Source organism: Miniopterus schreibersii (assembly GCF_964146895.1).
Source record: "Miniopterus schreibersii genome assembly, chromosome: 16".
NCBI lineage: Eukaryota > Metazoa > Chordata > Mammalia > Chiroptera > Miniopteridae > Miniopterus > Miniopterus schreibersii.
The window spans coordinates 15,812,907-15,840,876 of record NC_138116.1 but is presented as its reverse complement, the minus strand read 5'-3'; the positions used below and the strand labels follow the sequence as shown (position 1 = coordinate 15,840,876).

Sequence of the window (27,970 nt, the reverse complement as noted above, 5' to 3'; positions counted from 1 at the left end):
AAGAACGCACCAAGGCCTCAAATCCAGATTAAGGACTGGGGCCAGGGAATCACCCGGCCTGAGCAACAGGCGCAGCTTTTTGTCTTTTTTTTTTTTTTTTTTATTAGAGCATCCCCATCGCCTAGGCCAGACCCTGGCACATACTTGATACCCAATTAACATTTGCTGAATGAACATGTGACGAGGGGACCCTAATAAACCACTGAAGGTTGGTCTGGTGGGCGAGTCCCTCCACAGGCAAGCTCGTATAATGACAGATGGGGACCAAGGTGCTGTCCAGAGGGTGGGCCCATTCCAGCTCCCTCCTTTCCTGCCCTCTCTCCATCTGGTGCTCAGCCTCTGTCTCAGGAAATACTGAGTATTTAAAGAGCATTTGTTATAAAAGAGACAAAATGACTAGAAAGCCTGGGGTGACCACAGGCCTCAGTGCATAGCCTTAGCCGTGGTTTGATCTAGCCAGGGCCATTTTGAAGAGCTAAAAAAAATGCACAAGATTTTTAAAAATATATTTTTATTGATTTCAGAGAGAGGAAGGGAGAGAGAGAGAGAGAAACATCAATGATGAGTCATTGATCGGCTGCCTCCACGCCTCCGACTGGGGATGGAGCCCGAAACCCGGGCATGTGCCCTGACCGGGAATCGAACAGCCATCTCCTGGATCCTAGGTTGATGGTCAACCGCTGAGCCACGCTGGCTGGGCTCACAAGATTTTTTAAAAATTGTGCTCCTAAACTGTTCCTTCAGGTTGTTTCTGTATGAAAAATCTCTGCAGGTGGGCTGTAACTGTAATGTTAAAAGCTTCACCATATGGGAAGGAAGCTAACATTTATCTAGTGCCAGTCGCAGGCCAGGATGGATACACCAGACACTGCTGGTATATTACTGAGTCCTTACGGCTGCACTGTGAGGGAGGCGCCACACCACACCCCTCTGCAGATAGGAAGTGGGGCTCAAACGTGACGAGGGACTTGCCTAACTAAGCTCACCTGCCCGTCGTGGCCCCCAGATGGGATTCAGAAAAATACCAGTGATTTTCAAGGTTCTTTTGAAATCTTTTTGCTCAATACATTTTCTCAATTTTTGCAGGGACGTTTAATCGGGTGTCCTAGTTTGGCCTGCCACAGACGGCAAGAGGACCTGAGACCTTCCCGGGAGGTAAGGTAAGGCTCCAAAGCATTTTTCCCCAAGGCCCCCTCAGGCCTGGCCGGTCTGTTTCAGCCTAACGACTTCCAACTGCAGTGAAAGTCAGAGGGAGGAGAGCTGTGTAGAAGGAGCACGTTCTGTTGCGTTGAGGAGGCTCCTAGGAGAACGGCTTAACTAGCCGCTCGCAAAGCGGCCCAGTGCGCAGTGAGGCGCAGTAACACCGCCAACACATGGCGGGGGTGGGGGTGGGAACGGCTCCGAGCGTAGAGCATGTTTGCACTGTTTTTATTATTATTATTATTATTATTTGGTTAATCCTCTGCGAGGATATTTTTTCTATTGAGTTTTAGAGTGGAAGGGAAGGAGGGGGAGAGGAGAGAGAGATATCGATCGGTTACCTCTCACAGGTGCTCCGACTGGGGCCCAGGACGGAACCTGCAACCCAGGGACATGCCCTTGAGTGGGAATCGGACCCGAACCCTTTGGCACATGGGCCCACGCTCTAACCAGTGAGCCACACAGGCCAGGGCAGCAGTGTCTGTTTAAAACAGCAGAAGCGGCAGGAAGACACGAATGCAGCAATTCTAACCTTGTGAAACGGAAAACATTCCTCAGGTCCTCTGGGGACGTTTCTGTTGCTGCGGAGCAAAGAGGTGAGGCCTGGCCTTCCAGGTCGGCCTCACTGGGAGCGTGCCCGCTTCCCCTCGGCCTCCGACTCATGCGTGAAGGAGTGGACAGAACCCCAGATACCACGTAAAAGTGTGGAGGTTTGGAAGGAGCTGGGCTGCTTGTTTTTTAAAGGTCTTCCTTTGGGGAAACCTGTTAATAATAAATCTTTGACCCAGGAATTGCACTTCTGAGAATGAAAGTAGGCTCCAGGCTTCCTGGGTTCACTTGGGCTCTGCCACTCACCTCATTCAAGGAAACACCTCCAGTGGTGCTTGTTTCCTGGTTGGGGGGATAATGAAATGACCTACCCGTCGGGTTTTTTATAAAGATTAACTGAGATAATTCATGCACACTAGCCCAGTGTCCGATAGAGGAAGCTCTCAGTGGTTTATTGTTACCTGAAAGACCCGCTTGTTAACACGGACAAGCTATGCAACAGTGTTCATGCAGCACTGTTTATAGGGGATAAAACATCCAGAACAATGTAAAATTCCAGAATTGAGTGAACGACTAAGCAAAATAGGCTGTATATCCAAGTCCAGAAAGCTGATGGAGCCACTGAAAATTCTGGCTTTGAAAATGATGTAATATCTTTAAACGCTTATGATAAAATGAGTGAGAAAAAAAGCATTGTATAAAACTGCATGTGTGGCCCTGGCTGGTTTGGCTCAGGGCGGGGTAGAGTGTCGGCCTGGGGACTGAAGGGTCCCAGGTTCGATTCTGGCCAAGGGCATGTACCTCGGTTGCAGGCTCCATCCCCGGCGGGGCGCGTGCGGGAGGCAACCAATCGCCGTGTCTCTCACATCAGTGTTTCTCTCTCTCTCTTCTTTCCAATGGAAAAAATATCCTCGGGCAAGGGTTTAATAAATAAAATAAAACTGCTTGTACGTCATATTTACAACTGTATAAAATAGAAAACAAATCCCATAAAGTGGGGGACTAAATGCACAGGAAACACATGAAAAAGCCTCAGATGAGTAAACTCTGGATCATTTTTAGTTTTCTGTTCTCTGTTTTCCAAAGTGTTTTATATATTTTTAGAGTAAAAGTATATGAAATATTTAAAATTATGTTTAAGTTGTTTTTTGAGCATCATCTGCCTTAAGGCTCAGGCGTTGGCAGAACTGAGTGTGGTTTATTATGTTCAGAGAAGAGGGCCAGCCAGAGGGCAGCAGGGGGGGCGAGGTCATTTTCCAGACTTACATGTTCTTGATCGTTGGCTCTCTGGAAACTTCGGTTAACGAGCTTTGTTTAGGACCCACTAATATTTCCATATTGATTTCTCATCAACGTTCCTGTGGTCGCTGTAAATGTTCTAGCCGGGCCTCAGTTGGGGAGCGGGGGGGGGGGGAACGACACACAGGAAGCTGTAAATCCGGCCCCAGGCAGTGCAGAGAGCCTGCTAGGTGTCCACGTGCTCGGTGGTCACCGTGTCCTAAAACACTTCCTTCCCAGTCTCCCCCCTGCAACCCACCCCTCCGTCGCTCTCTGCACTCCTGCGAGCCCCGGCTGCGCTGGGCGCCGAGGACAGAGCTGGGAGCTCAGCTCCTGCCTCAGACAGCAGGCGAGCAAACTCAGTCCCCCGGGAAGAACGGTGCCGTCGAGGTAAAGAGGGCTGGGCTGGCCGTGCAGGGCCCGGGCCACCCGCGTAGCAGAAGTGGCTTCTGACGGAGGTTTGGAGGGAGCCAGCGTTTGCCAGGGTAGGAGCAGGGCTGGGGGAAGGGCATTCCAGGAACAACGGGTGCAAAGGCGCCGTGAGGGCATGGGGGGGTGCTGTGGGGTTCAGTAAGAGGGGGGAGATCGGGAGGAGACCCTGCTAAGAAGGCTGGCTCGGGTATAGACCTCCAGCCGATGGCTGTCTTTACAGCAGGGGGACCTGCTGCGTCTCCCTTAGGAAGGTAACACGGAGAGCAGTGTGGGGCTGACGTCATCGGAGGGGTGTAACCGGTGGCAAAGGCACACGTGAGGTGGCGGCAGTCGTCTTGCAGTGACAAGGGGGGTGAGGAGCCAGGTCAGGGGTGGTGACTGGGGTGGCGCTGACAGCTCTGGCTGACCGGTTGGATCGTGTGTGTGCGACAGAAATCAAGGACGGGTGGACGGCTCTGGCCACGCCATTAACTAAGATAGGAAACTTCACAGACGTGGGCCTGGTGGGGGAATGACAGAGGGTAATGAACTCAGTTGGGGGCAGGTTGAATAAATCGTGCCAGGGACATGTGGGCGGCTGATGAAAGAGGTCTGGCCTTCAGACAAGTTTCAGGCTGGAGACGCTGATCTGGAAGGTGACAGGGACAGTGGGCGCCTGCTCTAGACATAGGCGAGGTTACCCCGATGGACTGGGGAGCAGAATTCTTGGGAAATATCACGCTTCGCGACACTCAATCCTCAAAATCAGAGCGGACGGCACGTTGCCCGAGGGTTTATCGAGGCTCCAAACTGCGTGCGTAGTGTTTTGTTTTCCACGTGTGTGCCTGATGAATTTTCACACCAAGTTTTTTGATGGGTTTGCTTTTGCTGACTGAAAATGCAATGGGGTGTGGCAACCATGAGGCTCTGGAACTGGACCGACCTGGGTCCCTGTCCCCGCCCCGACTGTTTCCTACTTGGTAGGAGTGAAAGAATCACATGTAATGCTCACAGAGTAGTCAGACCTGCAGTGCAATGTACATCTGGTTGGTGATACAAGAGCTTGTAACCTCAGCCCCGCAGTGTATTATACAAGCTAAACCAAGGCCTTTCCTTGGTAAAGATACATCATTTATAAAATTTATACTCTTTGGGTCCCGACTAGCGTATTTTAAACTGAAAATGTGTGTTGGTTAATGCTGGCCCTGGCTCTCGCTTTCCAATTAATAGAAAGTGGACTAGAAAGTTCCAGATGACAGGGCACATTTGTTTTTCTTCCCACCCTGACTTTTCAAAAAAAAAAAGCCTGGTATGTGGATAACCAACTAGACAAGCTCAACTCTCGAAAACGCACGATCGTGTTCACAGTCACATAACTCAGAGACGGTGGAACAAATCCAAGTAACAATTTTATTCTAGTCTACAGCACAAGTTCTTACATACATTTTAGTGGTTTTGACAATGTTACATGTGAGCAGACTTTAAATGAATCCACAAAAGTTAATATATTAAAAATAAAACATACACAGTAAAACAACAGGCATCCAGATGTTGGGAGTCATGCGGGTCGAGGTGGCCTGGGTGGTGTGAGGACTGGGAACCTCGCCTGTTTAAGATTCACCGGTAAGCATCAGTTCTTCTATTCTCACCCCCATATAATTCACCCAAACCAGAGACTTCTAGACACACACACACTCAAAATAAACCTTCTTTTCAAGCCATCAGTACAAAAATTCAATGAACTAGTCTAAATATATCATCAACCGACAATTCCATTGATCAAACCCATTTCTAGAAAATAGTCGCCATCAGCACCTGATCTAAAGGCGAGGTGGTCTCATTCATTAAACACCAACAGATTAATCAACAGAGCAGCTAATATGTTAATCTTAATATAAGACACTGAGGGAAAACCAAAGGTAATATATTAAATACCACTCCACTAAGCCAGGATAGAACCCGTGAGCTACAGATACATGAGTTTTTATCTGTCAAACAACACTTTAAATATTTTTCTATCTAAAAGAAAAAAAAAAAAAGTGTATCGGGAGATACAGAAGAAAGGTAGAAATGTGAATTTATGCATCTAATTCCACAGTTTAAAAATGAGTATGAAGCTGATCATACGGAGCTAAGTGACAATGACTCGACCGCCAGGCACCAAGGAGGCAACACCACTCGCGGTAATTCCGGACGCCCCCAGGAGCTTCAGCAGATAGGTGGCCCGCCCAATGACATGAGAACAGCCTGAGCGCTCGTCCACTGCTGGAAAAGACCCTGGAGAAAGCACGGCAAAGGCGCAGAGAAAAAGTGGAACCTTTTGAAAAAGTTAATGATATCAAAATACTTCTCCATCGTTAGGAAACAAAACTAGGTCAAGTACGCGGCCGAAGCAGCATGGAATTCGGAGTCAGGGCTTGGCAGAAAAAGTCTGGAAAACCGCGGTTTTTAAAAGTTGGCAATGTCTCCATGCCTCGTAAAACCACCGGAAGAGGTATCACGTTTGTTCGTCTGTGGAATGTTTGACAGGTTGCTGCAAAAATTCACATGGACGAGGAACCGCAGGAAGGTTTTTAAAAATTTACAAAAAACTGAAGTCACTGTTTAAAAAATAACCATGTCGTGCCAAGATGAAACATGGTGAAAGTAGTGTCAGTTCTGCCCATGATTCTTTATGCAGCTGATGGGAAAGTGATAGAAACAATTTTCTCTTAAAAAGGAAGCTTCGCTGTCGCACTGACATTGACAACCTGACCTAGTGATTTAGAAAAAAACCACATAGTAAAGTCTGAAAAATTAAAATACAAAATCCTGGGTTGTAAACATCAGTTGGCCAAGTCTATCCAGAGTCCTGCACGATAGTGGAATGGAATGAAGAGTTAATTCACTACCTTATTTATTGGTTCTGGAACATTCCAGAACACAGCATTTATACTTTCACAGTAATTATAGTCAAACTATATTAAGAAAGTCAGTGCAGTGATCTTTTTTTCCCCCTCCTTCTGTGCAATATTCAGCTTTTACGCCCCCCCGCCCCCAAGTGCTGTCACTGAACGAATACTGGTGTGGATACCGAGCACAGACTGGTCACAAATGTCGCATGAAGTCTGTGGGACTTCGGTAGAGATACTTCCAAATGGCATAGTAGTGCACCGCGGCTGCCGTGGCCACGAACAGGTGCCAGATGGCGTGGGCAAAGGGGATGATGCCGTCGCTCTTGAAGAACACAACGCCCAGGCAGTAAATCAGGCCCCCGCAGGCGAGTTCGGGAAGCCCATCGGTGTTGTTCTGTCAACGGAGGAAACAGATGGAAAGGTTTCAATGTTACTCTGACGCGACAGGCTGACGAGTTTCGCTGCAAATCCCCTAAGCCTCCCGATTCTCTAGACAGTGAAGTAGCTCTGCACAGACAGAATCCTGATCTGTAAATTCTCTCCCGCATCGACCTGGATCACCCTTCCGGCTGAATGTCCTGATCACGCGGCAGTCAGGTTACAGGCCCACAGTAAAGAGCAGCACATCCTGCTCATCTAGGGTGTGTCTACAGACAGCAATCGCATCCGGACACCGTAGTTCATTTTATTTACTTTTAAAGATTTTTTTAATTGATTTTTAGAGAGAGAGGAAGAGGGAGAGAGTGAAACATGGATGTGAGAGCAAAACATTGATCAGCTACCTCTTGCATGCCCCCCACTGCGATCAAGCCCATAACCCGGGTATGTGCCCTGATCAGGAATCAAACCAGCAACCTTTCGGTGCACGGATGACACTCCAACTGAGCCCCTAGGATCTTCATTTATCCCACCGCCTTCAAATAGCTGCTCTTGGCCAGGCCATGCCCAGTCCTGCCCTGTACCAATCAGCTTAGCATTCAGGCCAGGACTCAAGGAAACCCCTTTCTAAGTTTCTGGAGACTCTCCTCTGTGCAGCTCCCCCCTCCTCGGGACCCTGCCCCAAACTGCACCCGGCTGAGCAGCTGAAATGCAATTCCTGTTTCCTCCCCTTCTGACCCCTGCTCTCTGGCTCCACTTTCTTTTGCCGCAGTTTGGAAAGTGTCCCAAGGGAGAAAACGGGGGAATTCGAAGCTCATCTTTTGGTTTCTGTTCCCTCAAAGATCACAGTCCCGTACTGTCCAATACCAAACTCTAGTTGTTTCATATACTTTTTCCAGTTTTATGGTTCTTTATGGCAGAAGGGTCAGTCTGAGGCTCCTGATTCTGACCACATGCAAGCTTTGCGTCTTTACGTCTTTACTCCTACTGTTTCCTTGCTGGTTCAGATGGCCTGAGGTTCTTTTTGGTCTGGTCTCTTGTCTAGCTCACCAGCTTTATCACAATTTACCTGCATAATTACCCATTCCCCCATGCACATATGTACTCAAACAAGTACATACACACTCATGTTCCAAACAGTGAACTATTTTCAATTCTTCAAAGATGCTAGTGCACTCCCCGCCCCAGCTGCATCCTTGACGTATACCACCTGCATAACTCCTGCTATCTGCAGGCTCCCACTTGCCTTTCTGAATCAGTTTAAATAACATTTCCTGTAGGACATCTGACATGTGCTCCCATAGCAGCCTCTGCTTTCCCCAAATAACATTATAATAAATGTTATTATAGCTTCTTATTTAATATGAATTGCCTTTTCTTCTTTTGAGATAGAATTTTATTAGAGCACACTCTGCCTCTCGGGACCCACGCCCAGGCCTTTTGCCCTCTCAGGTGTGCATCTCCTAAACTCTTAGGGTCCCCATGAGACTTGGAATCCGGGGAGCAATGGGCAGTGGCAGCTTGTCCTGGGCTAACCCCCTATCTCCAAGGCCCCTTTTCTCTGACCTCTCAGTGAAGCAAAGGCTCTCTCCTGTTGCTGCTTCTGTCCTAACTCCTTTCGTGTTTTGCCGCCCTCAGCCTTAATAAATGTACTCTCAAAATATATATATATATTTTTACTAGAGGCACCACTTTATATAACAGTTTATTACTTCCAGAATGGTTTACTTTAAGCTGCTTATCTTTAACCTGAAAACATGTAGAAACAGAGAAAACAGAGAAGAATAAAAGAAAAACCAACCATGAAATAGTAAATGAATAGTAAATAGTAAATGAATCTTTGGCAAACGCAATGCTGTAGAAAACTACAATGTTTTTAAAAGTAAATCTACTGGGGTGACATAGGTTAATAAAATGAGGTAGGTTTCAAGTATACAGTTCTGTAATACACGATGTACGTATTTCATGCTTGGTTCTAAGTGCTGTGGGGGCAAGCGTGGGGTTATCCTGTTTGCTACAACATTAGTCACCTGCTACTTGCCACTTGTAAAAATACCAATTAAAGATTTAGGCTAATGAAAATACTGGCTAAACCTGCTCTTATGATACCCAGAGGGAATTTACTTGAAGCTCTTCTCTTAACGATCGATGGCCTGTCTACACAGACCTTGCTTATTATATTGCTTTGGGTGTCCTCAATCGCCCTCTAACTCTACGGCCTTCAAGACAGATTCTCTCATTTCAGTCCTTCACCTCCCTCCCCTTGTCAGTCTCTTGTTGCCTTGACCAAGTAAATTATATGCATTCTTGGCACCAGGAAATTGTTCAAGCCATCATAAACCTCAATCTCAAAATGCATGTTTTATTACATTCTCTTAAGACATAGTCTCTGAAAAAAGCTTAAACCTGTAACTCCTAAACCTTTTACAGGTATTTTTGTGACCAGAGCAAGATATGTATAGTAAAACTGAATTGTTCTAATGTACCTGGCCCTGGCTGGGTATCTCAGTTGGCTAGAGAGTTGTCCCAATATGCCAAGGTTGTGGGTTCGATCCTTTGTCAGGGCACATATAAGAAGCAACCGATGAATGTATAAATAAGTGGAATAGCAAATCAGTGTTTCTCTTTCTCTCTCCCCCCTCCCTCTCTCCGTCCCTTCCTCTCTCTCTAAAAATTAAAACAAACAAACAAACAAAAAAAAATAGTGTACCTATGAGCTCAGGAGTGAAATTAGAGGTATAGTTCTGACCATGGCAGGCTGAGGTTGAAACTGAACGCATTGTGACTTCTGTAATTAACACAGTGGCTAATGTGGAAATGTAGAGAGTAAGACACTGGGTATAGACGCTAAAGGCACAGTAACCAGCTGGATTGGATCCTGAGGTTGTGATGACATGTTTTTGCTTCAGGTTGACAGATACACATAGATTACTTTGGATTTCTCAATGGGAGTTCAAAACGTATGCATGCAACTGCCTACTGCAGGTGATGTTACACTTTTCCCATCCAAGCCCCAAGTGAAATTTTCAGGCAAGGCAAAAAACAAACAAACAAACAAAAACACCCAACAAGTGAAGGGAAAAGTAAGGTGAGGAGATTTGAGAAATACCCAATAAAATGTTGAACCAAACGACCTCTTAAGGTCCTTCCAATCCTTAAGATTTAAGAAGTCGGTAATTTATATTTTCCTCATTGTAAGAAACCTCAGAACGTACCCTCTTCCATGGATCTGGGGTTAAGAGACTAAGTAATTCAAGCAGAAATACCCACCTTCCCACAACATCACACATGAGTGGGGTGAAGAGAGGGATGAGGGTGGGGTGAACAGAAAGGTTACTCAAAAGAAACAGACACAGAAGGTTATCATACGGGAACAAACACGCACAAATGTACAACTTTTCCAAACTGGCCAGTAGCCAGCACAAGTCCCTGGCACTTTGTAATGTATATATATTTTTTCTTTTGAGTCTCTAGTTAATGAACATAGAACTTCAGAGAGAAAAGCTACATGTTATATCTATGGGCCTATTAAGAGTCCTAGAGGTTTAAAAGGAAATAAGGTGAAACAACTAAAGTGATGAAGACATTTCTTACCATTGACGTCACCACCAAGGCTGGCGAGAAGCCCATTGTGAGATAGAAAAAGAGCTCAACCACCTTATACCTGCAGGATGGAATGCAGTTAATTTAATGTATCAATCCCCTGCAACACTTAGCCTATTTCCATATCAGTTTTTTCTTTAAAAAAAAACCACACACACACAGTAAACTCAGCTATTCAAATAAAATATATTTTCCCAGGAGGAGACCTCTAAGTGAAACACTATAGTTGAGTGACAATGAACCAGCATTTCTTTTAGGACTAAAAAGGCATCAGACTGTATACCACCTGGAAAATGTTTTCTACCAGAGCAGTTACTGTTGACTCCAACCCGCCACGCACTTTCCCCTCTCATCCCAGCGTGCCTGCCTCCATTCCCGTTCCCATCCACTGCTCTAGGAAACTGAAATTATGAAGATGGGCGGGATGCCGCTTGGGGCCCAGCTTATCAGTGGCGAGGGGAGAGTAGCCACAAAGGGCACGTGTTTTTGTTTGTCTCTCTGTTTTGCATCTGCACAGAACACTCCAGTTTGTAAGACTCATCATCGCATTAGGCTACAGAATGTCTGACACTTAAGAAATTGTATTGAAATTTCATTTATGTTTCTGCCTAATCAAACTAGACCTTAAGTTGCTCCAAGGCAGGGGCTGACTTTGTGTTTGGACTGCAGGGCCTAGAACAGTACCTGGCACAATGTAAGGACTCCCTAATACCTGCCAAGCAGAATGGCCAAGAGTGACTCACATCCCATTCTTAGTGTTTGATATTCTGGGTCCCCTGTGAAGGAATCCTATCAGGGAACTGGGGAAGGGGTTCACAGGTCTGGTTTACATTAGGAGGCGTGGAATAGGAGAAATGACAGCTGTCTTACTTGACTCCCTATTTCACCCAACGGTATAAACTAGGGGTTTGAGTCCAAGAAGCAGTTTCCTTAGATTTATATATACTACATAATACTGCTCAGAATTGCTAATTATGGTGAAATAAGCATTTAAGTGAATTTCAGAGTTGGGGGGAAGTTAGCAAAACTGACCATTTTCTCCTGAAAGGGAAAACAATTTAATGCTTTGTAGTAAACAGAAATGATGTTCCGTTCTGAGAACCATTCTGCCAACCACAATAGAGAATTTAATAAAATGTCCAATGACAATGCTGTCGTGGTTGTGAGCTTCTCAAATTCAGGTGTGTGCAATGATGAGAAGAGCCTTGGACGAGGAACTAGGACACCTGGGTCCCAATTGCAGATGAGTCACTAATTAGGTACATCCTAAATGCTCGCATTTTTTAAGAATGAAACAGGAATGATGACCTTGAAGGTCTCTAGAGCTAAGATGCTCAATTTCAATAAGCTTTCCTTCTGATACTGCTTCACACTTAAGGCTAGGAGCTATGAGCAGTGAGTTAAAAAACTGTGCCCCATGGTTAGGATATAAAAGGTTCAGATGCCCTTCCAAACACCCTTCTCGAGGAATCCTAGGAACATCCTCTAGGTTCCTATCTAGGTACTGGGCACTTAATATCTGTTCTCTTCGATCAATATAGGAACCTTGAAAAGAGTTATTTTTCTCATGTGACAACTGTAAATCACAGAGGATAAGGCCAGTCTTTCTGAGGATGTGAAATGAGGTCCAACTAAGTCTAAAATGTCTCCCTTGTCCCCCAACTATACCATGCCACACACGTGCCACTCAATTCTTTCCACAGCAGTCTGCCTACTGGCAATGAATACCAAATGGTTCTGAGGATTTGTCTAAAACGATATATTTTCTATTTATGTATTTCTACTATTACGATGTGCAAATATAGATTGTGGCAGAGATAAAATTTAGGCAGTTAATTTAAAAACGATCACATGTAAATTATTTGCTCTTACTTTTCATGGTAGAGAAATACATAAATGGTTCCTCCAGCTGCCATGAGCCAGATAAACCAACGCATATGAGATGCCAGGGGTCCAAGTTCACGGAGATTTAACCTAAAAATGTAAACATGACAACAAAGAACAGAAGTGATCAATGAAGGGAATTCACAGAGCTGTGTTTTCCTCTAGCCTTAAAGTCAGGAGAGCAGGGACAGGAATAAAACCAGGAAGGAAAGGCACTCAATGCCCAGGGAGGCATTTGGGTAGGTTTGGCAACGTTAATAATGCAAAGATAAAGCTATCAGTCAGCCTTAAAACTCAGAATTAGTTCCAACGTGCTTTAAAAACAACTTGCTAAAAGGAGATACGTAGGAGTCCCAGCACACCTGCGAGGCCCAGCTTGCCTTATTAGGCAGGCTGCTGTAACTCTGCTTGTCTTACTGTTTCTGACAATGTATTTGAGAGCAGGTTACTTACATTAATGAGAACCCTGACCAAACCCCTGAACTGGGATCACATAACCACAGCAGATACCTAATATGCATGCAGACCAAGCGTCTCCACTATCAGTCTCTCTTCCAAGAGGGAACATGAGAAGAATCAGCCCGACATCTATTATAGAAGACATTTTATTAGAATTGTACCATGGACTCTTGTCAGGCCTGAATGTTAAAATGCTGCAAATACATTTGTATGAATTTCATATTAAGGATCTATGGAAAAATACCCAATCTTGTTCTGATTGGCTATTACTATAAAACTAGTATTTCCAAATGGAAAAAGTACCACCTGCACATCAAAGACGACACATGAACAGCCGTCTGCTGTAAAGGTTTGGTTCCTGAGCCTACATTTAAAATGTTTATTGACCTACTTTAAATTGAGGTGCACTTCACAAAGGCTCTGAGCAGTCTCCCTCCAACAGAATGCAGCCTATAGCTTACTAACAGGTGCTGGGGAGAGCGCGCTTACTTTGACCTCCAACAGATAATTAGGTTTCTCTTGTGTGATGGATGTGGCATTAGTCGGGATCTAGAGGCTGCTGTTTCTAAGGGCTGCAGGAGTTGATGGCCTAATATGAATGTCTGAGTGTTTAAAACTGGACCACATCTTGATAGGGAAAACAAATGTTTCTTTAGTTACAGTTTTCAAAGCAACAAAAGATTCTATCTGATCTCTATACCAAAAGGGCGGGTAGATCAAGGAAACTGACCCGAATACTAGGTATTTTAAATAGCCAATAAGCTTTAAATAGCCAATAAGCTCGTTCTCTCACTCATACAGCTAAAGAAATGAGAAATGCACTCCATATACAGTAGTTACTGTGCTGTGAAGTGAACTGAAGACAAACAGTATAAATTTCAAAACCGAGCTTGTTTTCCTCATACATATTTAGAGTATTTCCACTTAAACAGCTGATGTCTAAGCATTCTGCACAGCAGCAGAGGTAGAGAGACTATGGGAGGCAAACGCAATAGGCTTCAGAAGTGGGGGTGCTCCCTACACCCATGCGCACACTTCTCGAACAACCCAATGCCAGATATACGTTCTGAACAGCTGCAACATTATCCCCTTAAACTCTGCAATCTGACCCAAAAAGTCAAAATGGAAGGAAAAAAAAGTGTGTGTGTGTGTGTGTGTGTGTGTGTGTGTGTGTGTGTGTTGGGGGGGAGAGCGGTTGGGTATGTGCATATGTGCATGGGGGCCAGACACAGGGACAGGAGGAAGGAGGGAAGAAGCACTGAGGAATTCTATGATAAAAACACTATCTTCAAAAACACAAAGACTGTTATCTCACCATGGCGCGTAAGATGCAGCAATGAAGAAATAGATGACCATTCTGTCGCACATGTGGAAACACTGCTCCACTGTCCTAAAGGGCGAGAAAGCCAGGTTAGACAAAGTTTACAGACCACTTTCAGGCTGGAAGTATGGGCTATCACTACACTATGTTGCAATTTCCACTCCTGTACTTGTTTCCCCAGGCACTTATAGCTTGGCCTTTGAAGTCAAGCACCTATTTTTAACAACAAGAAGCCACAAGTAAGAGCTCTATATTATTTTTAAGACTGCACATACAAGAGATACTCACTATGAATGAGATGCGGGGACAGACCCCACCATCATCAGGAACTCTTAAGTGGTTCAAACAAACAAACAAACAAACAAAATCTGTCTTTTTCTGATGTTTTCCAGTTTTTGAAATCCTACCTAACAGAAAAGTGAAATTCTTGAAGGGCAGGTCATCCCTCCCACCCCATCACAGTGCAGGGCATGAGGCAGTGATGCTCAGCAAACACTCCTGAAGTCACATTCTCCATATCTTTTTAGAATGTCTCTAGAGAAGCTTTTACTTAAATATCTTGGTGTAGAAAATGAGTTATAATAAAGGAAATTCAGAAACTTCTAAAAGGCACATCTGCTAAGAGGGCAACCACCTGGATTTCTATGCTAGTTCCTCCTTCCAAAACAGAACAGTCAGGAGCAATGCAAAGATGTGGCTCACTAAGGTCTGTTCACAAAATGGAACTAAACAGAATTGTCTCGAACCCATTTTCAGTGTCCAAGGGGTAGGAGCTATGATTTGGTGAAGCACCAGTATTATTTTGCCTCGCCACACACGCAGGGGCGACCAAAGCTGGCTGAGGATGTTATAGTCATGGTGGGTGTTACTTAAGAAGTGGAAATAACTGAGCTCACAGGTCTCAAAAGGCAAACAATACATTAATGCTTCTCAGAATCATGTTTCAGAATCACGTGGGGCGCTTATAACATATAGTCATGGACTCCAGTCCAGAAGATTCTAATTTAAAAGGGCCAGAGATGGGGTAGAGGATGGGGGGAAGAAGGGAGTTTGTTTGTTTTTAACTCCCAGATGACTGATTCCTAGCCAGGTTTGGCCTTTCTAATTTTGCTTTCTAGATCAGAGATTTTCGGCTGGTGTGCCGCATAACTTTTTAAAACATGCAGTATCTGACTATTTAGTCAGGAGCACTGACCTCTTTCCCCTTAGATTGTCAAATAAAAACATGACAACAGCCAACAAAATAGGCATCTGATGTGCATGAATCAAAATCATACCTATACCTATTTTTTGTCCAATAGACAAAAATATATTTTTTGATGTGCTGCAGAGTTTTAGTAATTAGTTTATGTGTGCCACGAGATGAAATAGGTTGAAAATTGATATTCTAGATTGTTATGTACCATGACAGCAGGTAAAGTGAAACCTACAAGTCAAAAATCCTCCACCCGCCTCTCTGACCCTCACTCTCCTCAAATGTAAAAGAGAAATAATAGCATCTCTATCATCGGGTCTGTGTGAGCATTAAATAAGGTAGCCATGTGTTTAGCACAGCACCCAGCACATAGTAGGTACTCGACAAATGATAATTCCCTGCCCTCTTTTACTTAAATTAGGCTATACTAGGATATTTTTTTAAAAAAATTTTAAATTAAAGCAGAGCAAAAATTCACATATGGATTAGGATTGTAGCAGCACTATTTCGTGGTTCAAGGGAGTCTGGCTTCTGTTACACTGTCTTCTCCTGCCCCTGGCAGGGAGGCCCTGAATACTGAAGTATAGGCATCTACAACTCTTTATTGATTCAGAAATCTAGACATCAGAGCCAAGGCGGCTGAAGCAACCACAAGCACTGGACTGTGCCAAGGAGATAATGAAGTGCTCTGGCCTCTGGGCTCTGTCGGTGTGTCCTGAGGAGCTGGGGCAGGTACTCCTGCTGCTCTCCTGTGAGTGTGTCCCACGGCTCCCTCGTGATTCAATCCTGTGGTTTTATTTTAAGCCAGGGAACTGTCACCTTACTGGCAAAGGTAGCAGACTGCATACTATCAGCAATATTGTGAAGGATGGGGTGAAAAAACACACCTCAGGACTGGGAGCCAGAGGTCTTGGGATGATCAGATTCTGCTGGTATCACTGACTCAGGCGAGTCAACCCACGTCTCCAAGCCTCAGTTTCCCCAGGTGAAAATTAATGGGTTTGGATTAGATGATCCCTCAGGATCCATCTAGCTCTAAAACTCTGTGACTTCTGTGATTCCCATGTGAGGAAACCAATATGTCAGAAATCCCAACTCCTGCTCTTAAAGAAAGCATGTCTTTTTCGTATTAGATTGTTTGAACAGTTAGAGATATTTTTGGACATTCTGTAAAACAAAAAGGTATATTCTAATAATATTTTAAGTCACTCTAAGTCTGCTCTGAATTCTCCTTTCTGGAGAAGAGATTTTGCCCTTTGGGTCGTGCAGAATCTATTTCATAAGCAACTAAATGGTATGCTGCTCACTCTGTGTTCCCCCAAATTAACCCTTTGCAGGAGGAATGCTTTCATGTCCTTCTCATTGAGAGGCTGGGGGCCATAGGATTTTTGAAAAATGCCCGACAGCAGCAAAATAAGTGAACTGTGTCTGAATAGATCATACACAGGACCTAATTGGGAAACTGAACTTCGCAGGACAGTGGACCCAAGCTGTGGTATACCTCCTCACATCTCACAGTCCTATAGTCTTTTGTAATTTTCAACTCACTTTCACATGCATTGTCTCATTCAGCTGTCACAATAACCCTGTAAGGCAAAAATTATCCTCATTTTCAGGATGGAGAAATGGGCTCCATGAGATCACGTCACTTACACCAGGCTAAAGTGGCAGGGCTGGGACTCGACGCCAGCTGCTGCCTCCAAGATCAGTGCCCTCGGTCACTACCCTGCAGCGGCCGTGCTCCGACGGTATCTAGTGTGCTAACAGCACTGGCAAGTAGGGCTCAGGATTTTAGGTGTTAAGTCCTGGGGAAGCAGAGTGGTTTTGTTGGTGGTTCCTAGGTACATGTGGGAGTCCTCAAACTCTGTCCACTAAGTAATGGGACAGCCTTATAGTCTGTAAGGCAGGAGAATGTCTACTCTCTCGCTTCATTTGACCCAAACATGCCATAATTGACTCATTTGAGTCAACTATGCTGATCTTCTGAAAGAGGGTGCAATCCGCTGTACCTTAAGTGGCTCTTCTTCCATGACACAATGTGAAATACTGTGGAAACGATGAAGAGGGCGCAGAGGCCCATTCCATAAATCCATGCTGTGATCTTCTCCCAGCAGTCGTCAGACAGCCGATGGAGGAGGGCGCTGCCCACGATGGCCGGCACGATGAGGAACTGAGGGGAGGGCAAAAAGGGAATATCCTGGTTTTTGCCAAATCCAGACCTTTGTTAAAAATACGTAAGTTTATCAGGGATAATTTTTTTTTATGAGAGAATGTTTATTTCGAAAGTCACAGAGGTAGAAGAAACGGGCTCAGGAAACAACTTAGAGGGGCCAAAGACGGGCCCATGGAGCTGAGGAGAGGAGAGGGCAAGGAAAATGCACCCCAGGGGAGGGTGTAGGGAAAGGCACAAGAGCCTCCATGGAGAGAGCTGCTATCAGGGATCATCTTAGAAAGGTCGCTTTAGGACCAACATTTGCCTTTCCCGGGTGACCATAAGGAGGGCCAGATGAAGTAGTCAGTAGTGCTGGAAATAGGTACTGCTCCTTAGGGCCCAGGAATTTCAAGCAAATTCTATTCTAATGACATATGTACGGACCGTACATGTTCTATTAACACTGTATAAAATAGTCTGTTTTAAACACACGTCTCTAAAGGAGTAAATTGGCTTCCTTTTCTATTTCTTGTCTTCAGACTATATACCAGCCACCAGTTTTTCCCTTGAAATTCTCACTAAATGTGACTTACAAAGGGCATAATGAAACCACGAGAAAGGGAAATTTATAATGACACAAGAAAATGCCAGTAATAGAAAAACTATGAAAATACATAGTGGCAAACACTACACACAAAATGAAGAAATGCACCAAAGTGTTTATTATTTTGGGGTAGTTTTATTTTTCTTATACATTTTTCAGTACTTTCTAAGTTTCTTATAATGAGCATGTTTTGCTTTTTATTTTTCTTATACATTTTTCAGTACTTTCTAAGTTTCTTATAATGAGCATGTTTTGCTTTCACAAGAAAGAAAAAAATTAAGAATTTAGAGATCAGCCCTGGCTAGTTTGGCTCAGTTGGCTAAGTGTCGTCCAGGGCACCAAAAGGTTGCCGGTTTGATTACAGGTTAGGGCACATGCCTAGGTTATGGGCTGGATGCCCGGTAGGGGGTGTGCAGAAGGCAGTCAATGTTCTGCTCTCACATCAATGTCTCTCCCTCTCTCTTTTTCCTTCTCTAAAAATCAATAAAAATATTAAATAAATAAAAAGAATTTAGAGATCTAATTAGCTTCTTCTTCAACAATAAGAAAAAGCATTTGTATTGAGGAGCATTGCCACTGTGGGGGCAGGGAAGGAGTAGCTCCCAGTTTCAGGGGATCATTTAGTAATAAAAAGCATATTTTTCAACCAATTGTGAGCTCTCCTTGCCAAATGAACACAGCTGACTGTCTGGAAAAGGCGATTCATTTCATTCCAAGGTGACAGTCTTCATAAATAGTTTTCTTATGACTAAGTTACTTCCTATTATTCTTTTTAAAGAAGTTTTTCTCAGAGGAAGCAAGTCCAGGATGGACAGAGGTGACTGTAGGCAGAGCACTGGACATGCTCAGTTTCTGGTGACATGAGCCAGCACTGATACCCTGGGTAAGGTCACAGAGATGGGTAAATCCAGCCTAGAGGGTGGAAGTTACTAGAGATAACTGCCCCTTCCTCCCTGCAAAGCCTTCTGGGAAGGATAGAAAAGGCAGAAGACGCCTACTCACTGCATGTGTGTAACAGTTAGCAGCATGTTCGTAACAAGTTGGTTTGTAGCGGCCATTGGCTGGGGCCCGGTGGTTCATGAACCTGTAGGAGCAAAAAGACATCATGTGAGAACAGCTCAGAGTGTGTGAAGAGCAGTGGGTGGCCTGCCAATGGTTGTGTGGTCTATTCTAAGTGAGAGGCGACTGCTGGAAACACCTAGTTACAGGCACAGAACCAAAGCCACTAAGCAGGTGTAAACTGAGCCCACAGCAATGATCCCAAAGCAAATGCCCTAGTTTATTCTTTCAGTTCATTCAGAAGAAAAACTTACCAACCCAAAACAAACAGAAACCACCTCCACGCCCTTCAACCAGTACCCACCACACTAAAAAAAGGCACAACCAAATCTTTACCCTTAACAGAAAACAAACCAAGGGAACTTTTCTAAACTTTACAAGTTCCAGTAAGAGCCATTAAGTGAAAGGGTTACAATGCATTTGAAGGGTTTCTGCTTCCTCTCTCAAAATTCAGAAGGCTTTATAAGTGCAGATCTTTGAATCCTGCATCCCATGATTAGCCAGCTTGCCCAACTAGTTTCTCTCTATTGTGTTATCTGTTCTGACACCAGACAGCTTAAATAAATGATGCATGGCTGCCCCTAGGCCACCTAAACAAGAGGTACGCTTTCACCTGCATCCTTCCTGAATTAAAAGTTTGCTTCAAAATCCCAATATATGACTAGTAGCTGATACGTTGGCTCTAAAATTCAAATATACACACAAATGCATGTACCCATTTTCCATACTTCCCTTGGGGCTAACTTTGTGGCAATTGCCAATAAAGTGACAAGCACGACCACTGAAGAACCTGGGGAGACCAACAGCACCCCCATTTCAGTGTGTAGGTGAGGGCCCCCAAGCCCCACCCATACCTGTGCCAGGTGTCACGAGGGATTCCGGTTTAGTCTGTCCGTTCTCTGGGGAAAAGGAGATGTAAACTCAGAAATATAAAAGAAGCAGCTGCCTGAAAGAACCAGATGCAGAGATGCAAACGGAGGTGAAAGAACCAGGCAGCACTCTGGTCTCACTGCATCAGGGCCCCGCTGCCCTCCTATGCTCAGAGCCTGTGAAAGAAACGTCAGCAGGCTTTGCACGATAAATTATCCTCTTGCTTGAGCTAGTTTGCGGGGAGGGGAGGATGGCTTTGGTTATTTGCCATTAGGGGTTCTGACTAGTCACGCCTTATTAATGAACACACCGAAAAATGGTACCAGGCTGAACCAAACGGCAGAGCCAGGTGGCCCAAAATAAGCTAAAACACATGGTTAAGCCATTCTAAACAGTGCCCAGTTTATGAACAAAAAGACTAGCACTTTCTCTCTGAATTAAGAGGGGCCACTATCCTTGGAGCAAATAAATGAAAATAAAATGGCAGTCCCTGCTGACCTAACAGAGTTCAAAAGGAAAATCCACTGGGGAATGAATTTGGGAGAGTGAAGGACCACCAACAGGTTAGCTAGCTAACTCGTGTGTAAATACACATTCATCGGATGGAATTCACCAGGTGGCTTGAAAACTGCTTAAGAGAAACATGAAGTTAACAGCTCTGGAGTTTATCTAAGCTACGTTCACACAGAACTAAATCTTTCCTCCCCTGATAAGCCTGTGAATAATTTTACTAATTTCCTAAGTGATGAGAGAGTTGCTGTGCAGCCCTTATTAGTAAAAAGGAAATAGTGACACTCCTGGGGAGAATGCTTAACAGTGGCCCAGCACTCAAGGACCTGCCACGTCATCACGCCAAAACACAACAACAGCTAGAAATCGCACACCCTCCTAGGAACTGTAACAAAGCAAGGCCCCAGGATGGCAGAGGCTGGAGTAAAACAGTGCTCGTGCAGGGCGCAGTATGAGGGTTTGTCTACCCACCACCAGGCTGCAGACTAAAATAGCAATTTATATCTCTGGCAGCCCAATCTAAAAATAGACCATTATACAGCACCAGGGATAGACTTTCACATTTTCTCCTAAAAGCAAAGAAGCTGGGTGGCCATTTGTCACAGCTTAGTCCCTGCCCACCTGGGGTCACTCAGGTTAAAAATAAACTCAGAAGTTGTGGAGATAAATAGCTCCCCCCCCCCCCATGTGACTTCAGGCAGCTTCTGTGACGGGCAAAGCCAAAATTGGGCAATAGGGACAGGTAAGAGCAACTGTGCTGGGAGCAGATCTCTCGCTTCTGGGGCTAGGTGGGAAGGAGAGCACAAATGTTTTACTGCGAGATGTGCAGCGCAATGTTTCCATTTCTCCCTGATCTGCCAGGGTACAATCTAGCCTCCTGAAGAAATCACACCTAAGACCTAAGTGATGTAAAATGCAAATCACCTCCCACACACTGAGCCTATTCTCTTCCCCCAGAAAAGAACAGCTCTCAAGTGTCACAGGAAACAAACCCACTCATGCAAGGCACCTCTGTTTAAGGCGGTGGAGCCCTAATGGTCACCCAGTGCTGGAGTCGAGTATCATCAGCCTGCTTTAGTGGGTTTGAGGAAAGGTGATTTAGTCCTGGGTATGGAAACCAAACCTAATAAAGCTATTATTTAGGCAGGGTTTATTTATTCATTTCCTCACTTTCTCTTTCAACTTTCTCCCTTGCTTCCCCCTGGCCAAGTTTCCTTAGGCCCACTCTACCCCCACCTCCATCAAAACTGTGGGAGAAACAGGTAGGGACCCAGGGACACTCCTTAGCACACTTTAAACTTAGCCCAAAGCACTGTGCCTTCTGAAGGTAGATCTGCGCCCCACCAGCAGATCTCAGAGGCCTAAGATCCAATCCTGGAAGGTGTCCTCAATTCCTCTGTGTCTTATTCTCCAAATGCAAGTGCTGTCAACACTACCTTCAAACTGTATTTCACACCCTGGCGGTGTGGCTTAGTTGGTTCAGCATTGTCCCGTGTACCTGTTGGATTCTGGGTCAAGGCACATGCCCAGGTTGCAGGCTTGATCCCCAGAAGGCGGTGTGGAGGAGAGGCAGCCAATCGATGTTTCTCTCTCTCTCTCAAATCAATGAAAACATTTTTAAAAATCTTTAAAAAAAAGTCAAGGATGACTCCTTGGTTTAATATATATGTATTTATATAGTTCACAGCAGTCCACCGCTCTATAGTTCCACAGATCCTACCTTAAATCAAGACGTTGACATCTCTGGTCTATAAATCGGTCTCCCTGCTTGTCCCCATACAGAATCTCTTTATATGGCAGCTGCAATAGTCTATTAAAACCAGATCATATCACAAACCCCGACTCCAACTTAAAGCTTGCCTTTGGCTTCTCAAAGTGGTCCATGAGTGGTCCACAGGCCCTGGGTGGCCCAGCCCTCACTAATTTCCCAGCCTTAGGGTCCTACCTTCCTCTCATTCCCCACCTCCAGCTACACCACCTTTCTGCTCTTCAAACCACCAAGGTCTTGTCTATCTCAGGACCTTTACATTTGCTGTTCATTTCTCCCTAGAACATTCTTCTCCAGAATGCTCAGCTCTCCTCCCTCTTCAAGCTCAGCTCAAATGTCACCTGCTCAGGTTTTCCTCACCAACCTACCTAAAGTATCACTTCAGCCCTCTCCCCCCACCAGAGCCCTTATCACATTTAGTAGGATTTTAAAAACTTGTTTATTTCATCTTCCCCCACTGTAATGTGAATTCCATGAAAGCCAACTTGTCCACCATTTCATGTCTAATCCCAAGCACAATGCCCAGTTTATTGCTGGAGCTTTATAAATAGCTGTTGAATGAATGAATAGAAAGACATTGTGGCTGGACTGTTTTATCTTGACCGAGAGATATCCCACTGTTACTGGTTTCACTGGGGATGCAGCAGGTTCTGTATGTAACAGAGAAACAGACTGTCTTAGAGCCAAAAGAACCCTGAATCTTGTGTAAGTAAAATTCTTAAAGGCTCAGATCATGGACATTCCAAGGGCTCCTTCAACATTACTTGATGGGGCAACATAAGCTGACCCCTGTACACAGTAAATTATGGGTTCCCCTTTATGAACGAGCATGTTGCCAGAGGTGGTGATAGTGGGGGGGGGGAATTTAAGTTAGTTATTAAATAAGGGAGAAGGCATATATAAGGACACTACTCCATGCCTATGATTCAGTGCTCTGAGAACATGTGCAAAAAAGACAACAGGCAGTCTTGGAAGACTTTCTGATGCTTTAGAATAAGGCGTTTTACCTCATGTTCAATTTGAGTGGCCCCAAGGCTGGGGCTGAGGAAATGGGCATCCCTTTCCTCGGATTTTCAGTTGCAAGGCTTGAGAAATGCATATGCACCAACAAGATACAGTAGAAACTACTGTGGGTCGTAGGCCTCTACTGTACACACAGATGTTGCAGTGTGTGTGCGCAGCGAGGCAGAATGAGATGAGCTGGCACCACGGGTGATAAGAGGGATATGAAATTGAACCGTTGGCTCTGCCCTCTCCTAGCTGTGTGATTAGGGCAAGTTCCCTTTTATTCTTGAACCCCATCTGTTCTTCCAGTAAATGGGTATAAAATGTCTTCCAGGGTTACAGTTGAGGATCAGATGAGTAATATACAGGGATAGGCAGGAATAGGTTTACAGATGTGCATATGGAAAAAGATGAGTAATATACAGGGGTGGTAAAAATCATTTTACATTTGTGTGGAAAAAGACATGCAGGTTATGATTATTACAATCACTTTATTAACTCAAATGTCACTCACAACTGTGAACCTACTTTTGCCCACCCCTGTACAAATACCCAGCCACAGCCTGGCGAAAGTTGGCACTCATGTTAGCAGTTTTTCTATCAGCCAGAGATGCCAGGAGAGAATGACTGGGGGGGAGAGAGGGGAGGAGACTCAAATGTAGAAGGGATAAAGCAAATAAGGTAAAAAATGCTGTGCCCCAGTGGGGTTTTTCATATCCTAAGCTTTCTGAGAAGCCATGCATGCATAAAGTCCCCCACTTAGGACGGTGGGCTAAGTTTCCTTACAGCCCAGCCTTCCTCCACAGAAATGGCAGAACTCTGGAAGTTGATCTGAAGCTACGGTGACTGCCAAGTTTCCATTATGCACAAACCAGCAGGGTGTTCAGGTTTTCTAGTGATTTAGGCAGAGCCACAAACTATAGCCTAATGAAATGTTTTTACTGTGAATAAATACTCAATTGAGTCCTGATAAACCTATCAGAAGGAGCACATGAGTTCAAAGACAGTGTACCCTTCCCTCTGGTTCCTCTGTAATTTCCTACCGGTAACTATCCTGAATGCTCAAAAGATATGTAATGAACTCAGCTTTAAATGATGAGAGAATAGTACTCTTTAACATTTCAATGTGACTTTCAGGCTTTATTTCTAAGTTCAAACTGACCCTTAAAAATACCTTTCCAATCTAGTCTATAATACAAAAACAAGAAATTATGGGATCACTTAGTCTTCAAAAGAAAATCAGGGTAGCCCTGGCCGGGTAGCTCAGCTGGTTAGAGCATCGTCCCAATATGCCAAGGTTGCAGGTTCAATCCCCGGTTAGAGCACATACAAGCATAACCAATGAACACGTCAATAAGTGGAACAACAAACTGATGTTTCTCTCTCTCTCAAAATCAATAAATTAAAAAAAGAAAAAATCAGGGTAGGTCTAGAGGTCATCAAGAAAATAACTGTTAAATAGCCATTGGTATTGTGCAGCCACTGGGAAAATGACAAAGCCTATACCACACCAAAAGAAAATGCCTGTATTTTTCACTTTTAAATGAATACGGTAGGGCACAAAATCACATTACATCTATGATAGATTAGGGTCCAGCAAAAACAGTATATTTCAATCCGGTGAGATAGTATAATCCTAAATGAAGTGGGGTTTGTTTCCCCCCCCCCCATTTCTCTTAACACTGTTTTAATGTTTGTGCAACAAAGAGTAAAACAGGCCCTTTTCTTTCTAGAGTAGAATTCAAAGGACAGGAAAGAAATACAGACTCTTAATCAAATAAGGAAGGGTAATTTCACAGAGACTATTGCCACTGTTCTCTGAAAACAGGAAGAGCACAGATGTGCAGAAGTAAAAACAAATTAAACCACATGCACGGGGCTTTGCCAGTCATGCCTGAACGCATGTTACGTTCTCCATGAAAAAGCCCCCCAGTCTTCATTCCCGACTTCATGGTCTAAAAAGCCAGAGAACATCATGGTTCCTTTTTGCCTTTAGAAGCACTGATTTGCTGTTCCCACTGGGGGAACAGTGCCCGGCATTTCAACACCCTGAGCCAAATTCAGAAGTGAATCCAAGTCTTCCAACTGATGGCCCTTCTGATGGCACAGTCCACAACTCTTCCTACGAATGTTTGGCTTCTTTAGCCTGTGGGCCTGGGGGAAGGAATGAAATGAGCATAATGGGTGAGTGGGCACTGAGGGGTTAGGAAATTAAGAAGACAAATGCATTTAAAATTGTAAAAATAAAAGGCTGCGCCTAAAACCTCCACAGGAACCTCCTTGGAAAGATTTCATGCCCGTCACTGCAACTCGGCTAGCCTGCTGGTGAGGTCTGGCCACGGGCACAGCGGCCGGATCAGACAAAGAGGCGGAGAATGACCACAGGCGCAGGGGAGGCGAACTTCCACCCGCTTAAGGGACGAAGAATGAGAAAAAGGCCCGGAGCTTCCCCTCGGAACCGCGGGCCGGCCTCACCCCTGCTCCGCGGCAGCTCCCGAGCCGGACAAGGCGGCGGGCGGCCCCCGGCGCCCCCCGCGCCCCCGCAGGCGCGCAGCCCGCCATCCTTCCGGCGGCGCCGCCTCGGGTCCTCCTCCCTTCCCCACGCGGGCGCCCCAGCAGCAGGTCTCACCGACCACCGAGCGCGAACCTGGCCCCTCGCGACGGCCACAATAGCACCGCCCTGGGCGCTAAAGAAGAACCTCCAAAGCCCGGCCGGGCCAGGCAGGCTAATCAGTGCCTCAGTTTCCCTGTTGCCAGGGCCGTTTATAGACAAAGCACCAGAAACGCCCAGCACCCCCACCTGACGACAAATCTCGCTGCAGGGCGCGGCAGCCACCCGGCCCTCCTTCCTCGAGCCCCCGGAGCCCCCCACGCTGTGGGTAAAGGGGTGGCGGCCAAAGCCAGGGTCTGAGGTCCCCGGGGGGCGGCGCCTGAGGCTGGGGTTCGGGTCTCAGAGCAGACAAGAGCCCCGCCTGGATGGGGATCGGGCGGTTAAATCGGGTGAGCAATGGGGATCTGGAAATCCGAGGTCGGCAGATCGAGAGTGGGAGCCGGATCAGGCACCAGATCCCGGTCCTCCGAGGAAGGGGATCGCCCAGCGATTGCAAGGCGGGGAATCCCCCGGGAGCTGGTCCCCGGCCAAGGCGCGGGATCCACCGAGGGATGGACCCAGGCGGAGGAGCCGGGACCCCCACGGGAGGAGGTGGGATCTGGGACCCGCTCCTGGCACGGGCGACGGCGCGGGGGCTCCATCCCTCTCACCGCTGGAATCGGTTCTGGAACCGCATTGATCCTCCGCTCCTCCTCGCGGGCCGGGAGCTCCGTCTCGTCAGCGCCGGCGGCCGGGCGCGCGGCCCTCATGAGCTTGGGCTGCTCCGGAGGCCGCCCGGGTGCCGGGAGGACCGCTCGGCAGGGCAGGGCCAGGCCGGAGTGGGTCAGGCTTGGGGTCGGGACGGGGCCGGGGCCAGACCGGGCGGCTGGGGGCGGGAGGGACGCCGCTTAAACGGCCCCGGCGCCTCCCGCCTCCCGCCTCCCGCCTCCCGGCTTCTCCGCCCTCTGCACCCGCGCCCCGCCCGGGAGCCCGGCTCCACCCCCATGGCTCCGCCCACCTGCGTGCTTCCCCGGCGGCCAGCGCGTCACCGCGCCGGGCGGCCAATCAGCACCCCGAGCTGCGCGGCGGCAACGCTGCCATTCATTTCGGGCGGGGGGGCGGGGCCTGGGCGGAGGGGCGGGGCCTGGCGCGGGGGTGCAGGGCTGTGGGGGAGGAGAGGAGGGCCGGCAGAGCCGCACCCTGCTAGGAAGGGTCTCCTTGGGCTGTAAACACAGGAGAGGCGGAGGGGAGGGAAAGAGAAATCATAAAGGAGGAGGTGGGCCAAGAATCTGGAAAGCAGTTGTGAAGAAAATAGCAACAAACAAGAACCTCCCCCCCGTCTGTATTCTAGCCCCCGCTTTGTCACTCATTCATTCTTCATCGTTCATCTCTTCATGCCTCCGTTCATTTATTCCTCCAGCATTCTGAGGGCCAGCTTCCCCTAGGCTATTGTGCGAGGCTCCAGGGCAGATTTTGAAAACCTTCCCTTGGCTGGCATGTAAGGAGGTTGAGACTGACTTACTCTAAGATTCCATGAGAACGGCAAACGGGGGTATCCTCTGCAGGGACCCTTCCACGTTGTCCTCCGATTTTTAATTTTTTTTTTAAATCCAAGCATTTTCCAAATAAACCAAAAAGCAGACCTGAATCAGAATCCTGCTGCTGAACCTAAACTCAGAGGGCTTGCTGGGAGAGAGGTCCAAAGGAAAGCGAACGATGGGTGACTCCTTTCCCTTAACTGTCCTGGAATTTCGGGGTGCTCCCCCCTCCAGGTAGCCGGTCCACACCCTTTCCCCCAACCTCCAAACTGGAGACTCTCCAAGGGACATAAGGCCGGCCCATTAGGAGTGTTTACTGTGCTTGCAGCGGATGGAGCATTGCAAAGCTGGGAATTCTTTCACTCATAATTCTAATTTCCTTTCCTTCCCAGTGGCCTGCTCTAGAAGGGTGCTTTCTGTGGTTATTTCATTAATTTCCCCCAGAACTCCAGGAGATAGACATTATCTTACTTATTCCACAGATAAGGAAGCTGAGAGGTTTAGAAACTTGCCAAAAGAAAAACTAGGATTCATACCTAGCTTTGTCTAACACGTAAGCCCCCAAATCCTTTCAGTACACCTGACTGCCTCACCCTAAGTTTTAAAGTACTGTAGTATATATCTCTTTAAAAAAAAACAAAAAACACTTTTTTTCCCCCTACACCAAGTCAGAAAAATGAGCATGGATTCAAAGTTCACTAA

The 27,970-nt window shown here is 46.1% G+C and overlaps 1 protein-coding gene across 2 annotated transcripts; it reads right to left on the bottom strand.

Moving 5' to 3' along the window:
• Window positions 1-5,461: 5,461 nt before the first annotated feature.
• Window positions 5,462-26,710, bottom strand: MMD (monocyte to macrophage differentiation associated). 2 transcript variants are annotated; one of them, XM_081162950.1, is made up of 8 exons: window positions 26,402-26,697; window positions 18,931-19,012; window positions 17,182-17,342; window positions 13,972-14,046; window positions 12,186-12,287; window positions 10,305-10,374; window positions 6,512-6,726; window positions 6,203-6,289 (listed from the first exon to the last, which is right to left on the bottom strand). In XM_081162950.1, exons 1-7 carry the CDS (start codon window positions 26,425-26,427, stop codon window positions 6,526-6,528), a joined length of 717 nt encoding a protein of 238 aa, XP_081019076.1. In that variant the 5' UTR covers window positions 26,428-26,697; the 3' UTR covers window positions 6,203-6,289; window positions 6,512-6,525. The 2 variants fall into 2 exon arrangements, with proteins under 2 accessions (XP_081019075.1, XP_081019076.1); XM_081162949.1 differs by having other exon boundaries at window positions 5,462-6,726; window positions 26,402-26,710.
• Between the last annotated feature and the right edge of the window lie 1,260 nt (window positions 26,711-27,970).